General features: G+C 36.6%; 2 protein-coding genes and 1 long non-coding RNA gene across 13 annotated transcripts in view; 2 read left to right on the top strand and 1 right to left on the bottom strand.

Annotated features, from left to right (window-relative positions):
- On the top strand, window positions 1-9,632 carry spi1b (Spi-1 proto-oncogene b). Its single transcript, XM_031324363.2, has 5 exons — window positions 1-389; window positions 910-1,000; window positions 2,295-2,491; window positions 6,372-6,522; window positions 8,715-9,632. Exons 1-5 carry the CDS (start codon window positions 348-350, stop codon window positions 9,023-9,025), a joined length of 792 nt encoding a protein of 263 aa, XP_031180223.1. The 5' UTR covers window positions 1-347; the 3' UTR covers window positions 9,026-9,632.
- Window positions 5,797-22,218, bottom strand: LOC116067782. The gene is made up of 3 exons (XR_004109311.1): window positions 22,209-22,218; window positions 11,746-11,749; window positions 5,797-5,947 (listed from the first exon to the last, which is right to left on the bottom strand). It is a non-coding gene; the product is annotated as an uncharacterized LOC116067782 (long non-coding RNA).
- mybpc3 (myosin binding protein C3) overlaps window positions 11,982-23,024 on the top strand; it is a 37,834-nt gene continuing 26,791 nt past the window's right edge. For all 11 annotated transcript variants that reach the window (XM_035999515.1, XM_035999512.1, XM_035999513.1 and 8 more), the window contains exons 1-7: window positions 11,982-12,170; window positions 16,741-17,010; window positions 20,014-20,139; window positions 20,796-20,873; window positions 21,274-21,422; window positions 21,928-22,045; window positions 22,145-22,193. In XM_035999515.1, the coding sequence (XP_035855408.1) occupies window positions 12,146-12,170; window positions 16,741-17,010; window positions 20,014-20,139; window positions 20,796-20,873; window positions 21,274-21,422; window positions 21,928-22,045; window positions 22,145-22,193 (815 nt within the window). In that variant the 5' untranslated portion in view covers window positions 11,982-12,145. The remainder of the gene's footprint in view (window positions 12,171-16,740; window positions 17,011-20,013; window positions 20,140-20,795; window positions 20,874-21,273; window positions 21,423-21,927; window positions 22,046-22,144; window positions 22,194-23,024) is intronic.

The raw sequence follows: 23,024 nt of genomic DNA, 5'->3' as shown, positions 1-23,024 counted from the left end.
GGTCTCCCCTGACAAATCATCAATGGCCAGGAACCTTTAGCAGACACACTCTATTGCTCCCACCCACACACATTTTACAGAAGTCAAAAGTTCCTTTTTCACTTTACAGTCAAACAGCGGGCCTTGTTTATTTCATTTTATTTGACCCAGCTGAAAGCCTCCGAGAGTAGCTCAGGTCATAAGTGTGTGCTATACAGTAAGAGAGAGGGACACATTTTTTGTTTTTTCGTTGAGCGAGAGGAAATTTTGAAACATTGTGCAATGGTGCCGCAAAAGTTTTGAAAGGTTGTGAGAACGTTTTTGCTTGCAAAGCGTCTGAGAGTCGGTCCGTTGGAGAAGAGGTCTCCATGTTGCATCCATACAGAATGGAGAGCTATCTCATCCCGCCTGTAAGTATCATTTCTTTTTATTATTATGTAAACTCTCTGGAGACTTTCAAGCATCTAAAGCTTAACATAGTTCCTTGAGTAGTTTGCTTTTTAATCCAGCATTAACACATTTAATAATCAAGAGGATGGACTATGTGTTGTTTTCAAATTATATGACTTAATGTGAGGCTACTTCAATTTGAATACAGCACACAAACTGTAAGAGTCTTTTATACTACGGGCAACATGAGAATGAAACTCAAGACGCCCTGAGAGTTTCAGAACAGTAGTGGCAAGAAAAAAAAGGCATTACTATAACACAGTTATTGCTAATCCTTAATCTGATTTACAAATGAAAACATATTTAGACACAATGTGAACATTTTGGATAAGACAAATGGTGTGTATTTTTATTTCCTTTAAAGGATTAAATAAGTAATGATGTAATGTGTGATATCTGCATCATACACACTAGCCAGTAAAATGTTTTCCTTTCACGAAATTTGGTGGCTAAAAATGTTTTTATTATTTGCTATTGCAGCACTCAGAAGAAATGTACGATCCTGAGATCTACAGACATCAAATTGCAGAATATTACAATCCATATGTCCTAGATGCAGATATCCAGGCAGGTGAGTTTTACTTCAACATGCATTTTGTCTCATGTGAACAGTGTTCCAATTGAAACAGCCACTTGTTCTTTTAAATTACAGTGAGTGATATTTAAATGAAAATCATTTTAAAATGCAAATGAATTATGGGGATTGTGGCGGCTAAATCTGCCGACATAAATCTTGTTTTTAATACAGTGCTTTCAATTTTAATTTAAAAGAAAATACTTTTTAGTTATCTAGTCTTAATCTTCAAATGAATCACCATGAACTGATGTGGTGACACTGTCTTTTCTGGTGCATTGTACAGAAAAAGCCTGCAGTGTGTGCAGCTGGAGTGCACCACATTAGGGTGTATGGAACACAGGAAACAGATGCCATTTCTTTCGGCCGCTACAACTTACAGACATAGAACAAACTTTTGCCCCATGGGGTTTTGTTGATACAAGAGAGTTGCTTTACTTTCCCTTGTAATCAACTGTTTTGAATATTGCACCAAAACAATCCAAATAGGTCTTTTTCTGACCTTATAGCAAAAAACACCCCCACTAAAAAAGCACCAGTTCACATTGTGATAAAAACTCATGTCTTAAATCTAAATATTTCATATCTATATCTAATATCATAAAAAAAAAAAAAAAAAAAATTAAAACACTAAATATACTGAAATACAAAGCCGTTGTGGTACAGTGTTACAGTGGATGTGTGACATGAGTATACAATGGTAGTAGTTTCAGTAGTTTGCATGTGAAATACGCATTATTTGGCTCTCCTTTTTCCCATAGTTAAACTTTATATATGTAAAAGATGAACTTAGAAACAGTATATTTATCTTGTTTAATTCTTCTCTTGTTAAATTTTTTTTTAGAAAAAAATAGGACATGTAAAAGAGTGCAAATTCAAAGTCAACGGCTGTGACAACACTGCTAGTGAGGCATCAAACAGGAAAGAGCTTCATGCTGAATTATCTATTATTCTCTTCATTTCACCCGGTTTATGCAAACTCAAGCACTATGAGTAAGCAGCTCATCAAGTCCAGTTGCTTTGCCTTAGTGGTTTTAGATATCTTATGACAAAGATGAGTTTAAATAGACATACAGTCTAGCTTTTTTCATGAGTCATCTCTTACTGTTTAAACATGTATTTCTGTGATACCAAATTATTTTAAAGGCATTTTCATGACTTTTGTATGAAGCTGTGTGTTCTAGATAACCTTGCTGTGGTTCATTTCTTTCTTTTTTTACAGGAGAGTAATGATAATAGAAACAACAAAAAGCTGTGGCCATTATGCTGTTTCTCCCTTCTCTCTCTTCAGATCACTGGGACTACCACCCTCACCCTCACGTACACCCTGTAGAGTTTGAAAACCTCCAAGAGGCCAACTTCACAGAGCTGCAGAGTGTGCAGGCTCTCCATGCGCCCAGCCTCATACGACACGACGCCATACGGTACGACGCAGAAAACCTGCTTGATCCAAATCTTGGGGCACATCCACATGTGTTACAGCAACCAGTAAGTCATTTTATCACCCAACAAAAGCATACATTAAAGGAATTAATAGTACATCATATGGGTGCGTGTAGCTGCACACAACAAACACAGATTCAAATATAAATAAATCAAATATATTTAAATTGAATTAAAATGAAAAAAATGATTATGTACTGTAGTCAGGGGCTTCAATGCAATGACTGTAATCACTCATTGTTCAAGTGATAAAGACTAAAGCAAGGCTTTCCTTATCATAGCGTAGTACTTATTCCACTAAAGTAAAAGGAACATACAACTGAAGATTGAAGGGAAATATTCTACAGAGGCCTTATGACCTTCATACACACCTGTAAATCTCCAAATATCCTTCTAGCTCACTGCAACCGTCTTCGAACTCAACATAAGTCACAATTGGTTTTCAAATCAAAGAGAACATTCAGGGAATCTGAGGCCTTTTAGGTTCCTGTGAAAAAAAAATCAGGAAGTGACTCTTTGAGTTGGAAGAAAAACGAAATTTTAGGGTTTTTCTTTTTTTTCAGTTTAAAAAGGACATTTATTTTTAAGTCTGAAGGCTAAATTAAGCTCCCTCCGTGTCACAAATGCACGCTCCCCCCCCTCCAGTTGTGAACCAGTGGACCAGAACAGAGATATCTGGTTTTGGACTGTATTAAAGTGCAGTATCTTAAATCAAGTCAACATTTTCAAATTTGAAACCTCTTTACTTCCACTTATAATTTGTTGGGTCCAACATTACAAGCTCTTGTTGTGCAGATAAGCAGAGGTGAAAAAGGCAAAAGGCACATTTATTTATATAAAATAATTCAAACACTTAAGGCAATTCCAAGGTGCTTTACATGCAATTAAAAGAAAGAATATGGACTTCAAAAGAGTATATTTAAAAGAAAATGTACAATTCTAATTCATTGCTTACATTTTTTCTTGTTTTATTATTATTTATTTTAAATTCTAGTCAAGATTACAGGCTACATTTGCCAAATACATCCAGCTGAACGCACCTTCAATTTCTTCATTTGAGGTCACAGTGAGGCAAAAGGTGTCATAGGTTTAAATATTTCACACTGTCTCACGATGAAACATGGGCTGAAACAAGCTGATAAGTATATGTAAAGTAGTTAAATATCAAACATAACGTATATTCCGTATGATAAAACATCTTTAGCAATAATCACACGTTGTTTCCAGGAGTAGATGATTTTCATTTTGAAAATTGCATTTAATTTCATGTATTTTTCTCATGTGCATCTAGCACTGCTATGAATATGTATATATATATATATATATATATATATATATATATATATATATATATATATATATATATAAAGCTGCCATTTTTACAACATGAGGAAAATGTGTTTGTGTGTGGAAAATAAAAAAGGTGTTATGTTAATGCATGTTCATGATATGAGAAAACAATATAAAAAAAACCACAGTTCACACATTGAATTCACAACAACGATGCTCTATTCGTAAAAGTTCTGCATTCAAAACGGTACTTGAGTAAAAGTACAGAGGTATTAGCACCAGGAGTGTAATTATAGACAGTGTAGGCAATATCGTTGCACTGATGCCCGTAGGTTTGGGGCAGAGCAGGGCAGACAGAGCAGGCCCTCCAACAATGTGTTGGGCAGAGAGTGAGGGTGACTTGCTAGTGATTCTGATTGCCACCTCAGAAATACACCTGTGCTGAAAGAAATCACGTTAAACAAACTGCCATATGCTATGTATGCCCTGCTTTTAATTTTTCTTTGTAAAATAGCCAGTAGCAATTTATAACAAAATTATAGGCTTATTCTACATAAATTACAAAAACTATAAACTATAAAAAAATAAATAAAAAAAACAACTATTCAATTAAATGCAGAAAAGGGGTGAAAAGGTGACAAAGATACTGCAGGAAGAATCTTTTTTAATATTAGCTTCAAAATGGATTTACAGTCGATTTTACCATGAGGACATAGGAAAAAGATTCAACCTAGAATTCATGTAATTACTGCTACAAATGTTAAGGGGACATCTGTTCAAGGTACTTACAAAAATAAATGAACTCATCAGATCAACACGAATCACACAGATGACATCTTTTGGATTCAAAACGGCGATTTTCGCTGAAAGGTGACAATGTTTCACCCCTGAAATGAATAATTTCTTATTTTCTTTGGCCTTTTTTCATATACAGCTATGCAATGATGAATGCTGGGTAATATGTATGTTGATGTTGTCCAATGTCAAGTCTCTATTTGATCATGTGATGAGACAGTACGAGTATTAGTTTTTTAGTTTAGGCACAAAATCTGTGTGGGTTTCCTAACTAGGACCAAGTATTGTAGTCGAGTCACCAAATGTTGAGTCCGAGTCAAGTCTCGAGTCCCCAGTGTTCTAGTCCGAGTCCAAGTCCGAGTCACCAAAGAAGAGTCTGAGTCGAGTCACCATAACCTGAGTTTGAGTCTGAGTCGAGTCACAAGTCCAGAGAATAGCGATTCGAGTCGGACTTGAGTCGGACTCAAGTGATTAGAAATGAAATATAATTTAAAGCTATAGTGCGCAGTTTCGGTCGCCACCATGAGGAATTCTAAGTAATGACAACAAACCTGTCCACATGACGCAAGCCTTCGGTGATTACCAGTTGCTAGTAACGGTGGATTAAAAAACATGAGTGACTCTTCAGAAGAGGTAATTATTTTATAGTTTTTATGTCCTCTTTGTCTCCAAAGCTGACTGTTGCTGTTGTTCTTCTCACTCACTCAAGCTTCTGTGTGCGAGTCGGCACCATTTTTTAAACATAGCCATACTGAGAAATACAGAGAGGATTTTGCGGAGCTGATAGTCTTAATTAGCTTTGTATCAACTCATTTGGCAATGGCTTGAATGTAACTGACATTCATTATTATAAAATTGTTGTGCACTATAGGTTTAAGTATCAAAGTAAAGGTAATCATAATGCAGAATGGTCCCTGTCAGTGTTATATTTCTATACGAATGGGTTATTAGTGATGCATTAACATGTAAGCGTTACTTAGCATCATTTATGCATCATGTTAAATGAACTGATCATATGTTTTATATGTAAAATCTTGATCTGAGAAATAGTAACTCTAGCTGATAAATACATATTTCCCTCTGAAATCTAGTGGAGTAGCAGTATGAAGTAGCTTAAATGGAAATAGCCAAGTACCTTAACATTTTGTTTAAGTACAATCTTAGAGTGAATGTACTCTCTGAATTTAAAGCTGTAGTGCGTAACTTTTTGATATTAATGAACGTCCATTACATTCATGCCATTGCCAAATGAGTTGCTACAAAGCTAATAAAGACTATCAGCTCCACACAACTCTCTGTATTTCTCAGTATGGCTATGTTCACAAGATTGTGTCATCCGGTGACTTTGGCACACAGAATCTCGAGTGAAGATGATTACCTCTTCTGAAGAGTCCATGTTTTTTTAATCCTCTGTGGCTACCATGGAGGCTACTAGCAACTGTGTGGAGGAGGGGTGGGGGCGCGTGCGTGATCACGGAAGGCTTGTGTCATGTGGACGCGCCGACATTGTTCTTGTCATTACTTAGAATTCCTCATGGGGGAGACAGAAACTACGCACCATAGCTTTAAGCAACAATTGACTCACTCTTTATCTGTTCAGTCCCAGATTTACCAGTGCATCATAACATGTACATCTTTTTGCTTTATTTTCCCAGTCAGCTCCCAAAAAGCTCTTTCGCAATAATTGCATAACTAAACAAATACTGATTAAATGTGTAACATTCTCATACAGTATGGAAAATTGTATTTTTTCCAAAAACTTGGAGCAACATGAAGGGACTTATGATCAACACCCTAAGTCAAACTATAGACTTTATAAACTTTGACTCCTGTGTTGTAGGTAGCCTTCTTCCCTCGGGCTGTGTTTCCACCACAAGTGTCACAGCGCAGCTCTGATGATGAGGAGCATGGAGGACGAAGTCCCCCACTGGAGGTGTCTGATGAGGAGTGTCTGAGAGATCGAATCCCTTATGTCACACCAGGAGAGCTGGGTAAGGATATAGATTTTATAGGCCATGTCATATGTGCAGTGAGGGCAACACTCCAGCTCTTTACTGAGCAGTTAACACATATACTTTAGGACAAACCAACTGTGCTGGCCATGTGAGGATTCTCAATCATCCAGGTCATGGTATATCTAGAAGTGCTAAGTCACTAAGCAGTGTCTAAGCAGTGTTGCAGCAGACCAGTGTTGTTTTCCAAGCATTGGGTTGGCGGAGGTTTGACATTGGGTCAGCTTTGTGTTCTGATTCTAAAATACCTTTGTAAATATTTGCATGATTTTCTTTTTTATTCACGCACCCCTGTAAGCATTTCTGTGGCAGTGATTGTATGTCATCAACACTGGTGCAGTACTTATAGCACATTCCCCACATCAAGGCAGCCTTGAAACACGGTTCTCCAAGTTTGTCCGGCTCAGAGCATCTCAGTAACACGTTCCAAACGAGATTAACCAGAGGCAACATGCATGGTCCTTAAATTGCAATGTGTTGCAAGTTAACCACTGCAATCACAAACATGTAACAAGTAGCGTGGAAAGTCTCCAAACTCAGAGAACTGTGGTTACATATGTTACTGTCAATGACAGTTTTCATCATTTGACTGTCAAGTAACTTTCCTGTAAACTAGAATCAGATTTGATTTTCTGTATTGGTACAGGCAGACATTTGTAGAAACTTATTCACTTATCTTATCTTAATGTTTAAGAATTTGAATAACCTATTTCAAAAAGAGTTAACATGTCAACTAGGTTTATCACGTAGCACAATGACAATGTGGAAAACACTAAAACAATGACTCACGGAGGATTACATCTGCCAGTATTTCTTAGAATTTTAGACTTTTCTTTTGTAGTCACTGCATTGTCTTACGATGTTACTTTCAATTAAAGATGTAAAAGATACGAAAAAGATATGAAAGAGGCAGAGTAAACAAAAACTGTGCCTTTGCTCCATGTTATTAATTTGCCTCTTTGAGATCTCTTACATATATATATATATATATATAAACTAGGGCTGTCAAAATAACAAGTTAATTTCGATTAATTAATCTGAGAAACAAATAACGCGTTAAAAAAAAAATTAACGCTGATTAATCCATTCCATATTGACGTTTGACCCGGAGCCGTTCTAGCCACCATTGGACTGTAAAATTAAGGAGGGAGACGAGAATGTGCTGCCTGGATCATTAACTGGAACATTTACTTGTAAAAATCTTCTTCCTGCCAACCCTGGCTACTGAAATCTGGTGCCACTGATATGTCTGCTCTTCTCTCTGGTGCTCTGAAGACGATACAGGCAACACAAACACCGCTGCACGTGACGCTAGTTAACACTATACTCGACAGCAGCTAACGTTAGCCTACCGCTAGCTAGTTAACACTATACTCGACAGCAGCTAACGTTAGCCTACCGCTAGCTAGTTAACACTATACTCGACAGCAGCTAACGTTAGCCTACCGCTAGCTAGTAGCTGGATTAAACACGGTTACAATGCTGACAGCTAACGCTGAACGGTGTAAAGTTTGACTGTGTTTTACTGTAGAGGACTGTGACTCAACAGCGGGATGTAACAATCTGCAGCTGCCGAGCTGCCGTCGGAAAAACAACACAGACGGTGCGTTCAATGAAACTGGTAAACTAACATTTGAAGTTATTGTAAATGTCCTTGGTGGTTGTTTTTGTCGTTCAACAGCAATTTACTAGTGAAATAAGTTATTGTTATACATTATTATTAAATCATTTAATTTTGACCATATGGCCTTAGCAATAAACAAGCCGTTCTTTAAATGTCACCAACTGTTGTTTAGTACCCTTTGTTTTCTTTTCTTTTTTTACTTTCTTAAAAAGTATAGGTTCAGGCACCGTTAATTATGTATGCGATTAATTTCGATTAATTAATCACAGAGTCTGTAATTAATTAGATTATTTTTTTTAATCGATTGACAGCCCTAATATAAACTGATATGTTTAGTCTAGACTGGTTGAAACTCACAAAAACAACTGAACCACCTCATTTATAGTGTCACTACTGTGCCGCAGCCAATATATTGGGCTTTATGCTGGTTTTTAGAATTACAAGTTGTTGTTGTTACTTTTTTTTATTCAACAAGTAATACAACTCATCATTACAGTGCATATCAGTATCAAAAAGTAATGTTGCAACTCTCTGATGTTTCCAACAGGCAATAAAAAGAAGATCCGTTTGTACCAGTTCCTGTTGGACCTTTTAAGGAACGGCGATATGAAGGACAGTATCTGGTGGGTGGACAGAGACAAAGGGACATTCCAGTTTTCATCCAAACACAAGGAGGCTCTTGCACACCGCTGGGGAATCCAGAAGGGAAACCGCAAAAAAATGACCTATCAGAAGATGGCTCGTGCCTTACGCAACTATGGCAAAACTGGAGAGGTGAAAAAGATTAAGAAGAAGCTGACGTACCAGTTCAGTGATGAGGTGCTGGGGAAGAGTCATCTGGAGAGAAAATATATGTAAGGATACTGAAATGTCAAGTGTTGAGGTGTAGTTTCTGGTTTCAGATGCTTAATCAAACTTGCTGATGTGGTTGGTTGCATTTTGTGAATAGCACCTATACTGCTGTACAGTGTGATAAACAGCTAATAGTGTACTGTCAAAATGCAGCAGGGAAAAGAGAGAGGGGAACGTTGCAGTTACACTGTATGCCTCTTAGACCCTGGGTTACTGTGCTCCCAGTATGCATTTCTAAATGTGTGCGCACACATGTCAGTGCATATTCTATTTTTGTTTATTAAATTTTTGTTTCATAACATGTAACTAGTGAGAGTTTAAATGTTCCAGTTGGCCCAGGTCTTTTTCCTACTGTGTTTAACTCTCCTTGTGATAGACAGGCTTAAGTTCTCTTGTGGATAATCCTATGTGTACTACTGTATGTATATATAATTGCAATTTCATATTTAAAACAGCAAGGAGACACACAGAAGTCATTAATAGGATAGACTAACCTTGGAGGACCATTATAAGACCATTACTATGATTACTTACATTACAAATGTTTTGTACAAATACATAAAACTCTGTATGTTATAATTAAGAATTGCTTAATAAAGTATGTGTATAGTAACTGTTTGTAAGTGATAACATCTCACATTAGAGGTAGAACACAAAGAACAGGAAGAAGAAGAAGTAAACATTACATGAAGTTGTATTGTTTAAGGTTCACAGATGAGGTCTCACACGTTTCATTACAGCTATAAAGATAACTAGATAACTGGTGAGCTGGTGGTGTGAGGCTAACAGAGTGCCCAAAGTGACACATCTGGAGTTTTCAGCTTAATAGTATACAACTATGCACTGCAGCTTTGCATTCAGCTCTTTTGTCTGCATTGAATACTGTAGTTTCTCTTGAATGGCTTGATCATGTTACAATAACGTATCTCTGTGTTTTTCTATAGTTATCATAGTTGTTTTCCTATTGATTAGCAATCTGTCTGAACACTATGAGACTAATACAATGCTTATCAACTTCACAACCATCATACCTCCCTTTTAACAGAAAAATAGGAACTGAACTATATTTATTTACCACATTCCAAAACCACATTTGCTGATGAAATTCACTTAAGTAAAATTTTATAAAACAACACTAAAACCATAAAATAAAATAATAATATATAACACAAAACAAAAACACTGCCATAACAAGGAGTAATTATTTGCTAAAATGTGCAGTGTGTAAATATAAAAATACTACAGCACCTGGTGTCCCAAGAGCCAACAGCTCCCCTCAATGGTCAAGCTGTAATTGATACCTAAAACAATACAATGCAATAGAACTTAACCAGAGCTGGTTTTACTTACTTCCATTCATTAAAAGGCAGGGGTGGATGAGTTCTGAGTTTGTTAGAAAGGACAGTAAATACATCACAACAAGGGCTCCATAATAAACCAACTTAAGCAACAAATGTGGCTCTCAGTTCAAATTCTGAGTACAGCACTGGTCATTGCTGTGGTCTAACTAAAACCACTTCCCGTAATTTGATGACTGGTCCAGCTGCCATCTGCAGGGTTCAGTTGGTACAGAGTATGTTTTCCAGATTAAGATCTTGAAGCAAAAGATTGAGATTGAGTCTGCAACACCAAAAGTCTTGTGAGAAGAGAGCCTCTTCTCCTCGGCGTCTAATTTATGGTAATTACAATTAAGAATATATAGTATATTTACATACCTTAGTGCATATGAGATTTACATACTGTAGGTGTACAGTAGTATGGTATAGTTTAGTATAGTGTAAAGTAAAATATAGTAAAGCATAGTATAGTTAAGTAAAATATAGTAGTATAGTACAGTATGTAGTAATGTAGGATATCATAGTAAAAACTAGTATAGTAGTATATATATATGTATGTATATGTTGTAAAATATAGTATAGTATGTAAGGGATAATGTAGAGCGAGCCGGTCATTGTTGTGAATCAGAACCCCGACGGGGTGGATGCAGAACCCCGATGCAAAGCTCCATATGAGCATAAATATTGATGATCAATAATAAATGGTCTGCTATACAGAAACAACCACTGACCGTAGAATGCCGTAATCGACCAATCCGAATCGAGTATTTAACGAGGCTGTGCAATAAAGTAAAGTAAAATATAACATAGTGTAGTAAAATGTAGTATAATAGGCCTATATTATCAAAAAAATACAGTCAAATATAGCATAGTAAAGTAACGTAAAATAAAGTATATAGTGCAGTACATAGTAATGAAGTGTAGTACAGTAAAAACTAGAATAGCATAATATTGTAAAATATACTGCAGTAGCCTATAGTATGGTAACATATATCATAGTATAGAACAGTACAGTGCAGTAAAATTGTACAATGTGTTATAGTACTAAACTAGTATTGTATAATGTTGTAAATATAGTATAGTACAGTAAAATATAAGAATTAGAATTATTTGTAGATTTGTATAAGTGCCTGTGTCAATTTTCTTGTATTTTGATTCCCTGACAGCTTTATATTTTTTAAAATCACAAAATGGTAAGTCAGACTTGTAGCTGAGTTTGTGCTGGAAAAAAGCACACAAAGCATGTGGGGAAAGGACAGTTTAAAGGTGCTAAACACAGACAAATATGAATGTAAAGTCTGCAAACAAAACAACCCAAATGAATCAAAAACACACTCATCTCTGCTAACGGATGAAACAAACCTCTAGATAGCCTCTTGTATTCTCAACCATCCTCTTGTATTCATTGTTAGATTCACAAGTTGACTGGGTGCAGCACAGATGTGGAAAGAGCAAACTGTTTATAGGATTCAAGGGCTCTAAATTTAACCACTGCCTTACATCCCGTCCCCTCCCTCTCAAGGCCTGTCATTCAGCCGAGGTGTTGGAGGAAAGGATGGTTGAAATATAGCTCGAGGTCAGACCTGAGGGGGGGGGTATTGCGTTTTTGGACATTGTGTTGGGCCTAGGAAAAATAAAATGGCAGGAGAGGTGGGATGGTTCATGAAGGAGGAGGAGGCGGGGGGTGGGGGGCTTTTTGGAATCAGCAGCACTATTAAAGGCACGGGGTTGAGATAGACGGCAGACTGTTTGGGTGAGTCACACTGTGGAGGAGAGGAGATCATTCAGGATGCCAGAGCCAGTCAAAAAAGCAGGTAAGTGTGTTCACTCAGCTACTTTTGAAAAAGGTGTCATTAAGTGTCCTTAACTGGTGAAGAAGGAACAATTTACAGTACATTGTCTAAAAATGTCTTGATATTAGCATAATCCTGTTGTAAGACCAAATGTCTAAAAAAGTCTAGTGCATATGAGCTGTGAATTTATCAACATCCTGAAACTGAATAGCTAACAGTTGACTTCCATTGTGCAATATTCTCCTTTAACACAAACTTCTTCTAAGAAACTAACAATGTGAGAAAATATTCTACTGTGTTTGGTCACGCCCCTATTAAGCAATTATTAACCACATCTAAACCGCTCACTGGAGACCTGCAAGCTGTTTTCATGATAAACAACAATACACTGTTTGACTCTTTACAGAATAATGTGATTATTACATTTCACATGAAAAATTAAAGATTGTATCATGTTTTCTTTTTAAATTGCATACCCACAACATTTTTAAGTCACTATTTTTTTATCATTTGTCACAATTAAAAGCACATTTCTTGCCATTAACTAGTATATACAATGATCACTTGAATTACAGGTTGTTTATTTCCAGACAATACAATATTTATTTCCAGACAATAAAATCTGTAAAATAGAGAAACTAAATTTTTAAAATTATGTTTTATAACAAGATAAACTAAAATAACCTTTATTGATTCCACACAGAGAAACTGAAGTCACAGCAGCAGTAGGACAAAAATGTATGCTTTGATAAGTAAAACATGAAATCCTTCTATATACAAATGAGGCATGAGGCCACATAGGTTTGGTAACTTTAACATTTATTGAGACAAAAATGTATTTGCATGATGGGTAAATGTCCTGCAGATAGTAGGGAATGTCATAACAAAGCATTAGATCAAGTAAAGTAACTGTCTATGCTTCCAATACTGTACTATATATAATTCAAATATATCCCATGGCTTATTAAGATGACCCAATTAGCTTGGTGCAAATACTCACGTAGCCAGAAGCTACGTGGTGTGATAGTTACTCTAATCCTCTTTTGGCCGTGTCAGGAACTCAGTTACACGTCACATCCAGGTTGAAACATCTACTGATGTGAAATCGACACTGTCACATTTCCAGCATCACTGCATTCACGAATGCATCGCTGATCCAAAAATGCCTGCCAGGATTGCAACTTGACAAATGAGTTTTTCCTCTCTTAGGTGGGAATGTATTGTTGTTTGTGTAGTGAGAGGCTCGACATATCACATATCAGATGACACATTGCAGCCCAAATGGCCAGCTTGTGTGTGCTAGACCTTTAGTGTTGTGGATTTGGTAGACTATAACAGTATGATCACATTGCGTCTGTTACATTTTTATCAATTATTATCAACACTCTGCAATTAACATGATGCTTTTCAGTGTTTTGTAGTATTAAAATAAGCATGCTTTGTCAACTTTAAAGCAATGCAATATGTATGTTAAAGCGTCTTTAATCATTTTTTATATAACAGTGTATTAAATGACAATGTGAAAATAATGTGACATTGTTAAAGGAGTTGCTCGTAGTAAGGTACCTTCAGAGAATTGTCACCTGAACTTGCAACTTCCATTAGCTCAGTGAGTTCAAGCTCATAGTTTAGCTGTCTGAGCCCCAACCTTACTGTTCTGGTTAAGTCTCAGCGCTTCCATAGTTTTGTTTTCAGCTGCAGCAGGCAGCTGTTTTTAGTGAAAAAGCTCTCAAAACATTAAGTGACCAGTTGATGAACATAGAAGAGCATTTAGCAGCCGAGAGCCAGATATTTCCCTCAGGAGACCAAAGACAGAGCTAAAAGAGTTTACTCAAGAGAGTGAATATTGGACAGATTCATCAGTTGGCCAACAACACAACTCTAAATGAATGACAATGATGCTCTATAACTCCTGGATGTGAAAATAAGAAACAAGTTTGCCATATCAACTTAATATTACAATTACAATTACAATTATATTCAGATAAAACATTTAATAAAAAATAAAACATGGATAAATAAAACAATTAAAAACAAAATAGTAGTCAAAAACCATACCATACAAAGTCATCCCTAAATATATAATACCAGTGTAAACCTTGTCAAGTAATATTATCAATTATTTTATAAAGTCTGTAGTATCAACATTAAAGACTGTAGAAAAAATAAAAAAAAATAGTTGCTTTCTGATTGCTAGCTCTGTACAACTTGTCAGTTGACTGTCATCTTAACAGGCAATACAAATGTTATGTTCTTAAATTAACCTTTCTAAACAAAGTAGTTGAAAGTATACCCTCTAGATATTTCCTGGGAGTGAACCGTAATTTACAACTAAATGTTATATTAACTAAAACTAGGAAAGGGATTTTACTTCAAATGTGATGGTGTGACAGGTAAAGCAGCATGACTCATTGACAACATGACAAGAGGTGTCGCAACAGTGGAGATCACTGGCTGCAGACAGACTGAGCGCATATCATTCATTCTGTGCCTCCAGAATCACAAAAATAGAATCCAGTTAATCCCTTGACTATGATACCTGCGTCCCTGTTGCAGCTGAAGTCGGCGAGCCTCATTCATTAGTCCAGTACATATGCATCCTATATATAAACTCATAAGGTCATCTTGCAACACATGGTGTTTCTTTGTTCTGTCTGTACATTGAACTATTCACAACTCAAACCTAGAAACAATATGCATCTGAAATACGCCTACTTACATTTCATGATTCCAAACACCTGATGTTACTGTTGAACACAGGCTACTCTCAGGGCTGTCACTTACAATCACTATTTTTAGGTCTAAAGAAGACAAGTGTTGGAGACTGACATTGCTATGAACATTTTATAACTTGTTTTAAAAGATGAAAATACCTCTCTGTTGCCTTTCCTGTAGCTGGTGTTTTACACAATGTATTTAAAACTTACTATTAATAGACTGACGGTAGACACCTTGTCAAAATTGATTTTTTTTCTTCATTTAGGATCACGACCCATGCCTGTTACTGTTATTGATAAGTGTAGATAGTTTTGTGATTGTGTGCTGATGTTGAGTTTGTTATAAATGATCCAGGTGTGTCTCTGTTGGGGTTCATTTTCATTCAACTTTTCTCCATTTTAGTTCCACTCAAAGCCCCAATCAAAAACAAGCTAATGTTTTGATTGAATGCTAATTAATGAAAGTAAATGGACTTTAATTCACTGGATGGATGTAGTATGTGTGCCATCCTGTGATGATCAACATCTCTTAGGCAGTTGGGGAATGTAACAAGTACAGTTCTTAAGTACAGTGTTGAGGTACTTGCACTTAACTTCACTCTCTTCAACTTTGTACTTCTACTATAGTACATTTTAGAGGAAAATAATGTACTTTTTACTTCCCTGCATTTTTCTGACAGCATTCGTTACTTTGCAGATTTACATTTACATACATATAAAACATATGCCCAGTTTATAAGGTATAATACCTTGTTATAGATTAAACTTCCATGTCATTTATAAAAATTAGTTCCATATTTGCTGGAGATAAACCATTAAAATACTGTTTATATGTTTATGAATCAGTAATAATAATAATATGAATACAATAGAAACATTCTGGAGTACTTTTGCTAGATCTAGCCTTATATCTTTGTACTTAAGTATAATATCAAATGCAGGACTTTATTTTTTGGATTGTGGTAATGCTACTTTTACTTTAGTGAAAGATATCAATGTGAATAGTCTGTTCTCAGACAGTGCAATGGCCTTTTTACACAAATACAATGTGAATGGGCGCAAGAGGTCACATTATAAACACAAGGACACTCTACAAGGACATCACTACTCAGTTGGCATTCTTAGGAATACCTTCAAATTAGTCATGACTATGATTAATTGGTGTTTATGTTGAATAACTGTATGGTTTCAGTCCTTTTACCTTCTGTTCTTTTCAACGATCTGCTATTCCTTGCTCAAGTATTTACATTTACTCTTCCATGACTCCCCAAATGAAGCCCAAACTGTATGCTTTAGAATTCAGTATTCTCTTGTACAGTAAATACTATGTAAGAGAATAACAATAATGCACAAATAAGACTTCATAAAGCCAGATCTTGGTGCTTTGAGACAAATAGAAAAGGCAAATTCGTTGGTTTTCAGCTAGCCCCACCCAGTGTGCTGCAGACTGTACAACACTATTTTTTCAGCTCATGAGCCTTCTTCTTCTTTTGCTAAAATATGAATGGCCTTTGTTAGAGTATATGTGTTGTTCTTTCTTCAGGCGTGGCATTTGTTTCTAAATCAATGATTAGATTAGCTTTCAATAACAAAAAAACGTTTTGTTTGGGGTCTTTTATTTTATTTAAAATAACAAAATTTAAAATAAAAAAAACACTTAGGGTGCAAAGTGTGAGGTTACTTTTACCTGTTACTTGTTTTTCTTGCAATTTAACAAAATTCTTATTAATGTCCATTCAGCAAGACAATTATAGCATGTGTGTTTACTCCTCAATATGATTTGATTACACCCTTACAGCAGACATGTTAAAACAAAGTCTAATTGACACTTCAAAAGGCTTACTTTTTATTTTGAACCCACCCTCCCTCTTCAGTTTCAGCATTTGCAAAGAAACCAAAGACTCAGGAGGCAGAGGAGGGGGCCTCTGTGGTCTTTGAAGCAGAGACAGAGAAGCCTGATGCTAAAGTAAAATGGCAGTGCAACTCAAAGGACATTGCCAGTGGCGACAAATATGTGATCACAGCCGACGGAAACAGGCACTCCCTCGCTATAAAAGCTATTACCAAGGAAGATGCCAATGTCTATGCGGTGATTGCTGGGGGGTCAAAGGTCAAGTTTGACCTGAAGGTTGTTTCAAAGCCAGGTACGAGACTTTGATCTAGCTGTGTGTTTGAGGTCTCTGTTGGCTCACCTACTGGCTGCGTCGTCACAGAGCACAAAGCAAAATAAAGCACTCAATGCAGAAAACCACTGCGGCAGTAAATACTTGATGCACTGCATGCACTTAATGTTCTGCACATGAACTCACATTCTACACAGTGACTGCTGCTCAACGGCAAGTCTCTTAAACAGCTTTGTGTGTCTTTAAGAAGTGTTTGCTCTTAAAGGAATAGTATGGCATTTTAGGAAATATGCTTATTAGCTTTACATGCAGAGACTTAGATGAGAAGATTAATACCACTCACATATTTGTCTCTCAAATGTCAGGGTGAAACCAGCAGACAATTAGCTTAGCTTAGCATAAGAGAAAGCAAGGGGAAACAGCTAGCCTGGCTCTGTCCAAAGGTAACAAAATCCAAAAACATTAAGTAAAACTTTAGACGGGACACCTCCAACTGCAAACAAAGTCTTTTTTCTCTATTTGTATGAATTAACTATGAATAGTTGCAATACATTTTTTTATGTGCATGACTTAACCCCTATGTAAAGTCTATAGGCCAGCAGCAGGAGAAACACTAATACACATGTGAAGTGGGCCGCACAACGCGGAAGCAAAACTGTAAGTAAGTAGGCTAAACCCTTTTGGGCTTGAAGTTTTATACTAAACAAACAACATGTTCAATATGCTTTGGTCGTGGATTTTGTTACCTTTGCACAGAGCCAGGCTAGCTGTTTTCCCCTGCTTCCAGTCTTTATGCTAAGATAAGCTAACTGTCTCCTAGTTGTAGCTTCATATTTACCATACAGACATGAGATTTATTAAAATGTCAAACTATTCCTTTAACGATCTGGATATTTGCAATCACTGACTTTACACTGTTCTGTATGCTGCAATGACTGTGTGCTGTAGTGGATCACAGAGCAACGTCTGTGCCATTTGCATGGCCATTAGTTTGTCAGTGTGACCCGCTGAGGTCGTTTGTTTGGATTTGATAAGGTGGAAACAAATCCTAAAGAAAGGCAGCAGACTAATGGGCCCAGTGTGCTACAACAAGAGACGTCCCACAGCTGTCTGTGGCTCATATCATAGCCACCCGTACTCTGTCTGCACGGAGACCTTGACCCTCACACCAGCACATTATTTCCTCATGAGTAACCACCACTTGACTGGTGCTCAGGATAGGCATGAGAGGCAGCTGATAACACATGGAAAATCATCCAGCCATTCAAAGATGATAAGACATAAGAAATATTTGAGCGATACACTGTTATCTCGAATTAGTTGACTTTACTAGAAGTTTGCGTGGAAACCCGTTGCCTTAAACCGTCTAAGTTTTTACACAAGGTGAAACTTAACAGGTCAAGTTGTAATAACACAGAGTAGCCATTAGTAAACATAAATATTTTTTTTCTGGAGTCATGTTGTCTAAAATAAGCATGTTAAGTTAAAGCTTTACGCTCTATAGCTTTAAACATGCAAAGAAACACAATATGAAACATTAGGCTACTTACCAGTACCAAGAAATAATTTGTTTACATAAATAATGTTTTTCCTTTATGACAGTGTGACTTTAAGAACAATGTATTCAACACATCTTTTCAAACAAAATGGTAGGGTAAATTATACACACAAATCATTGTAATTTTGCGTGGATAAATTCACTTAGGGAACGGAGCTACTAGTTTCCAATCTGTGTATATGCCATTAATCACATTCTCACTGTCCAGTTCCCATCAGTCCCCACCTGGATCTCAGTCATGGTACAACAATAAATGTAGATAACAACCTGATCTCACAGAATTCCGTGAAATGAACACAGCCCCTTAACTCAAAATCGGGCTCAGTTTCATGGAATCGCAAAAAATTCCGTGATGGGCCCACGGAAGAATTCCATGAAATTAACACGGATCGCTGAAAATTCCGTGATGGGCCCACGGCCTCTTAAGTTAAGGAAAAGGTCGTGGGTGGGCTTACGTTTCCATGACACGTGGGACAACAACAGGACGGTTGGGTTTACGAAAAGAGTAACGGGACGGTTACGGTTGGGTTTAGGAAACGTGACACGCGGGACACCATCCCCGGTCTCCTGGGTGATGGTCCTGTGTGTGACCCATCCACCACCCCAACCAACCTCCCTACGCGGATTTTCGGGCTTTCATACTACTCGCTACCGTAGTCGCTCCTAATGCTACGTCATCTTCTCATTGACTTTACATTGGCATTGTTTTCCGTGGTGGCCACACAGAATTTTCACACATTCCGTGCCACCACCACGTAATGCGGTGTTAACAGTTCGTGATCATTTCAAGGAATTCTGTGAGACCAGGCTGCACTAAATCAACCATACAAAACTAAAACCCAGATAACATAAATGCACACCCAAAACATTAACAGAACATTATTAAAGCACACTTTAACTAGGACAGAAACCGTTCAGAACATGTTTTCTTTTTACCATGAGCCTTTGCATCGCTTCAGAGCAGAATAGTTCAAATGACCCTGTCCCTCCCATGCAAAGAACTTCAGATCCTGTGCACTGCATACTTAAGCTGATTATTACAAACAACTGTGATTTAGTAATAAATATGGTTTTAACTAAACATGAGAGAATAAGTAGTGACCACTAAAAAGTTTAATTACAACTAAATATGCGTTTACAGTGAAGATGTTCGCCAGAGAATAGTTTAACTTTGACAGAACAGTGTTTAAAAGAATATCAAGTAGATTAAATTGTATACAAAAAATACAAATTTCACAGATGATGTGCCTTGGTACACAAAATATTCACACGTTAAGTCCTTTAAAGTTTTGCTTAAAAAAAGAGAAAGATAAAAAAATAAATAATAAATGAAGTTTGGTACATAGGTCATTTGCCTTTTTAGAGCTGATTACTTGTTAATAGGGGTAAAGCACACAGACCCAATATCGTTTTTTGTACCTCTTACTTGTGACTTGTTAATCTCTTTGGTGATGATGTGAACACAGCTGAGACCCCTGCTGATGCACCTGGGGAGTCCGGTGTAGAACCAGAACAGGCTCCTGCTCCGTCTGCAGCAGCACCCACAGAGGACCAGACCGCTGCCCCAACACGTGATGCTCCTCCAGCTGAGGGTGAGTTACTCATTCCCTTTCCTTTGTTCAGTCATTAATATACATCATACTGTCCATCACAATATCATGATCTTTGAGTTAAGCTTTTTCTGAAAACCAAACACTCAAAAACATCACATAGATATACATTACAATACATGTTTAAATAAAAGGCATTGGGCTTTCCTGCCATACGTTTACATCGTATATTCTATTTTTTGACACATATTCATACAGTACTAAATGTTTGCTTGGTTTGCTTTTTGATTTCTCTTGCCTCTGTATGTAGAGAAATAAGTATCTTGTAAACCTGTATGAGCCGAAGAACCCTTGGGTGTATAATATATATAAAATAATAAAAAAGTATTTAAGTGTCATACACCCAATATGTCACCCTGAAATAACCATTGAAAATAATATAATTTAAAATGGAATGGTTTTGCATCCTGTAATTCCATGCAACACATTTCTGTATTCATTTTTATAACCACCAATAACAAAAATAAACAAATCAATTGAAATTCAGTTACTTAAAATATTCTGCTTCAGTCTGCTGAATGAAAATGGTTTTCATTACCTGTTCTAATTTCTAACGTACATTTGAATTAAACATTGTTTGATTTTGATCCCCAACTTCGTGTTGCGGCATTTTGCACTGACCCTGTTGGATTATTCAGACGGACAGCCTCCGGACACCAGACAGGACCTGACTGGACTGTTCACAGAGAAACCCCAGAGTGGGGAGGTCAATGTAGGTGAGTGAAATAATCTAAACTATGTGTCAATTATCCCTTGCAGAAAGTTGCATCATTAGAGGTGGGTGTCACATTTTGTGCAATAAACTGTTCACCTCTTAACAAGGTTTAACATTAGTGTTTTTATTATTATATATTTTCAGTTCAAACACTGAGCTGGGCAAGGTATTGAGAAATTTGAAGAGAAAGGGAAATTGATGGAAATAATATTAAGGTGCTATAAATATAATTGGTGCTTTTAATTTTAAAACTACAATTCATCCCATATTGTTGATAAATACAGTTTTTTTTTTTAACTTTATATGCATAGAGATATATAACATTATATCCATGCTTCATTGGATATCAGAATCTGAAGGATAATGTGTTAATTCACATGACAAATTCATCTTTTGTACAGGTGAAAACATCACATTTGTGGCTAAAGTGAATGCTGAGTCATTGCTGAAGAAACCCACCATCAAATGGTTCAAAGGGAAGTGGATGGACCTCGCCAGCAAGTCTGGAAAACACCTGCAGCTAAAGGAGACATATGACCGCAGCAGTAAGGTACTGTAGACTATTGCTGCAGGCACTAAAACAGAAACATAGTCTAGAGGTCATATTTTGATGTCTTAAGACACATAATATATGTGTGATTGTATTGCTTTATTTAAAGAGCCCATGAACAATTACCCATGATATCTATTTTTGGCATTAGACTAAGTTAGAAATTGCAATATGTAACGTTTTACTTTGAGGCAACAAAGGTGTTTTGCAAGTCTTGCCCTTCTAACCCTCAGTTTTGCAAGCTCTTGCCTCAGTCACTCATCCTGATAACACGATACCGCAGGCACGCTTATCCTAAGCCTTAGAGGTAATGTTTTGGGGAGACTAAATAGTTTCCCCCTAACTTTAATTTAAGAATATCAGAACAAGATGGAGAAACAAACCTTTACAAGGACTAATAATGTAATACATATGAAGCATATGTACAATAAGGTTTTGAATCAAAGATGTTCTCACAAACCTCACACTAGCCTTCTCACATCCCTCCTCATGCATGTGGTTGCAGGTCTACACGTTTGAGATGCAAATCATCGCAGCCAAGCCTAACTTTGCTGGAGCTTACAGATGTGAGGTTACATCCAGGGACAAGTTTGACAGCTGTAATTTTGAGTTGGCTGTACATGGTGAGAGGGCCTGTTGGTACATGCTAGATTCTTTGTGGCACTCATTAATGTTGCTTCTATCCTCATTTCAGTCACTTATATGATTCTCTTGTATTTCAGAGGCTTGTGCTGCTGAAGGGTTCGACATAAGAGCAGCTTTTAGGCGCACGTAAGTTTATAAGACTTTATTTACTTTGTATGAAATACAAAATACCTTTGGTCACATTCAAATTGATTATATGCTGATTGATTAGTTTCCTTTTTTGCTATATTAGTTTCACATTAAGCATTTGGCTGCTTGGCTAGTATCACACAGCTATAAAAGTCAACCTGGGTTTCTTTTCTTTACAGTGCAAGAGCAAACCCTTGTACCTTAGATACTGAAATACTTGATCAGTTACAAATACAATTCATACAGTGTTGATTCATACTATAATTTTAATAATAAATACATATACTGCTTTAAATTGATTTTAAAACTAAGTACAATGACCGATTCGGAATTATGGATTCTAATGAAGAGTAGGCCTATATGAAAATTATACTTTATTCTGCTCCAGTGCTTCTTCAGTTGTTTGTTTTTTTAACTTCAGCCATTTAATATCTGCTAATCTCAAATTGATTTAAAATGAAGTTTCTTTTTCGAATGAGATAATTATGTGATAAAACAGACACCAAACTACTATACAGTTAAACAAAATGATCCATGTTCTGCTATTTACTACTCTGTGAATAGGTTTGTTCCAGGACAGGTGTATTTAAATCATATTGTAAGCACCATCCAGTGCAGTGTACTGTATACACCGCATATTAATATATACTGCATAGTAACAGCACAGTGACGGGACAAAGAGGTTGTTTTTTTTTTAAATAATCCATGGGTTGAAAAGTGCTGCAGCAGTAATTAGTGTCCAGATGAGCTGGAGTATTTGAAACTTGCATCCTTTAGGACGTCAGTAGCCATTTAAGTAGCAAAAAGACACAAACAACGTTTGCATAT

Source organism: Sander lucioperca, chromosome 3, assembly GCF_008315115.2.
Source record: "Sander lucioperca isolate FBNREF2018 chromosome 3, SLUC_FBN_1.2, whole genome shotgun sequence".
NCBI classification, from domain to species: Eukaryota; Metazoa; Chordata; class Actinopteri; order Perciformes; family Percidae; genus Sander; species Sander lucioperca.
Note: the sequence above shows the minus strand (reverse complement) of the source record. Positions and strands in the feature narration are given on the sequence as shown.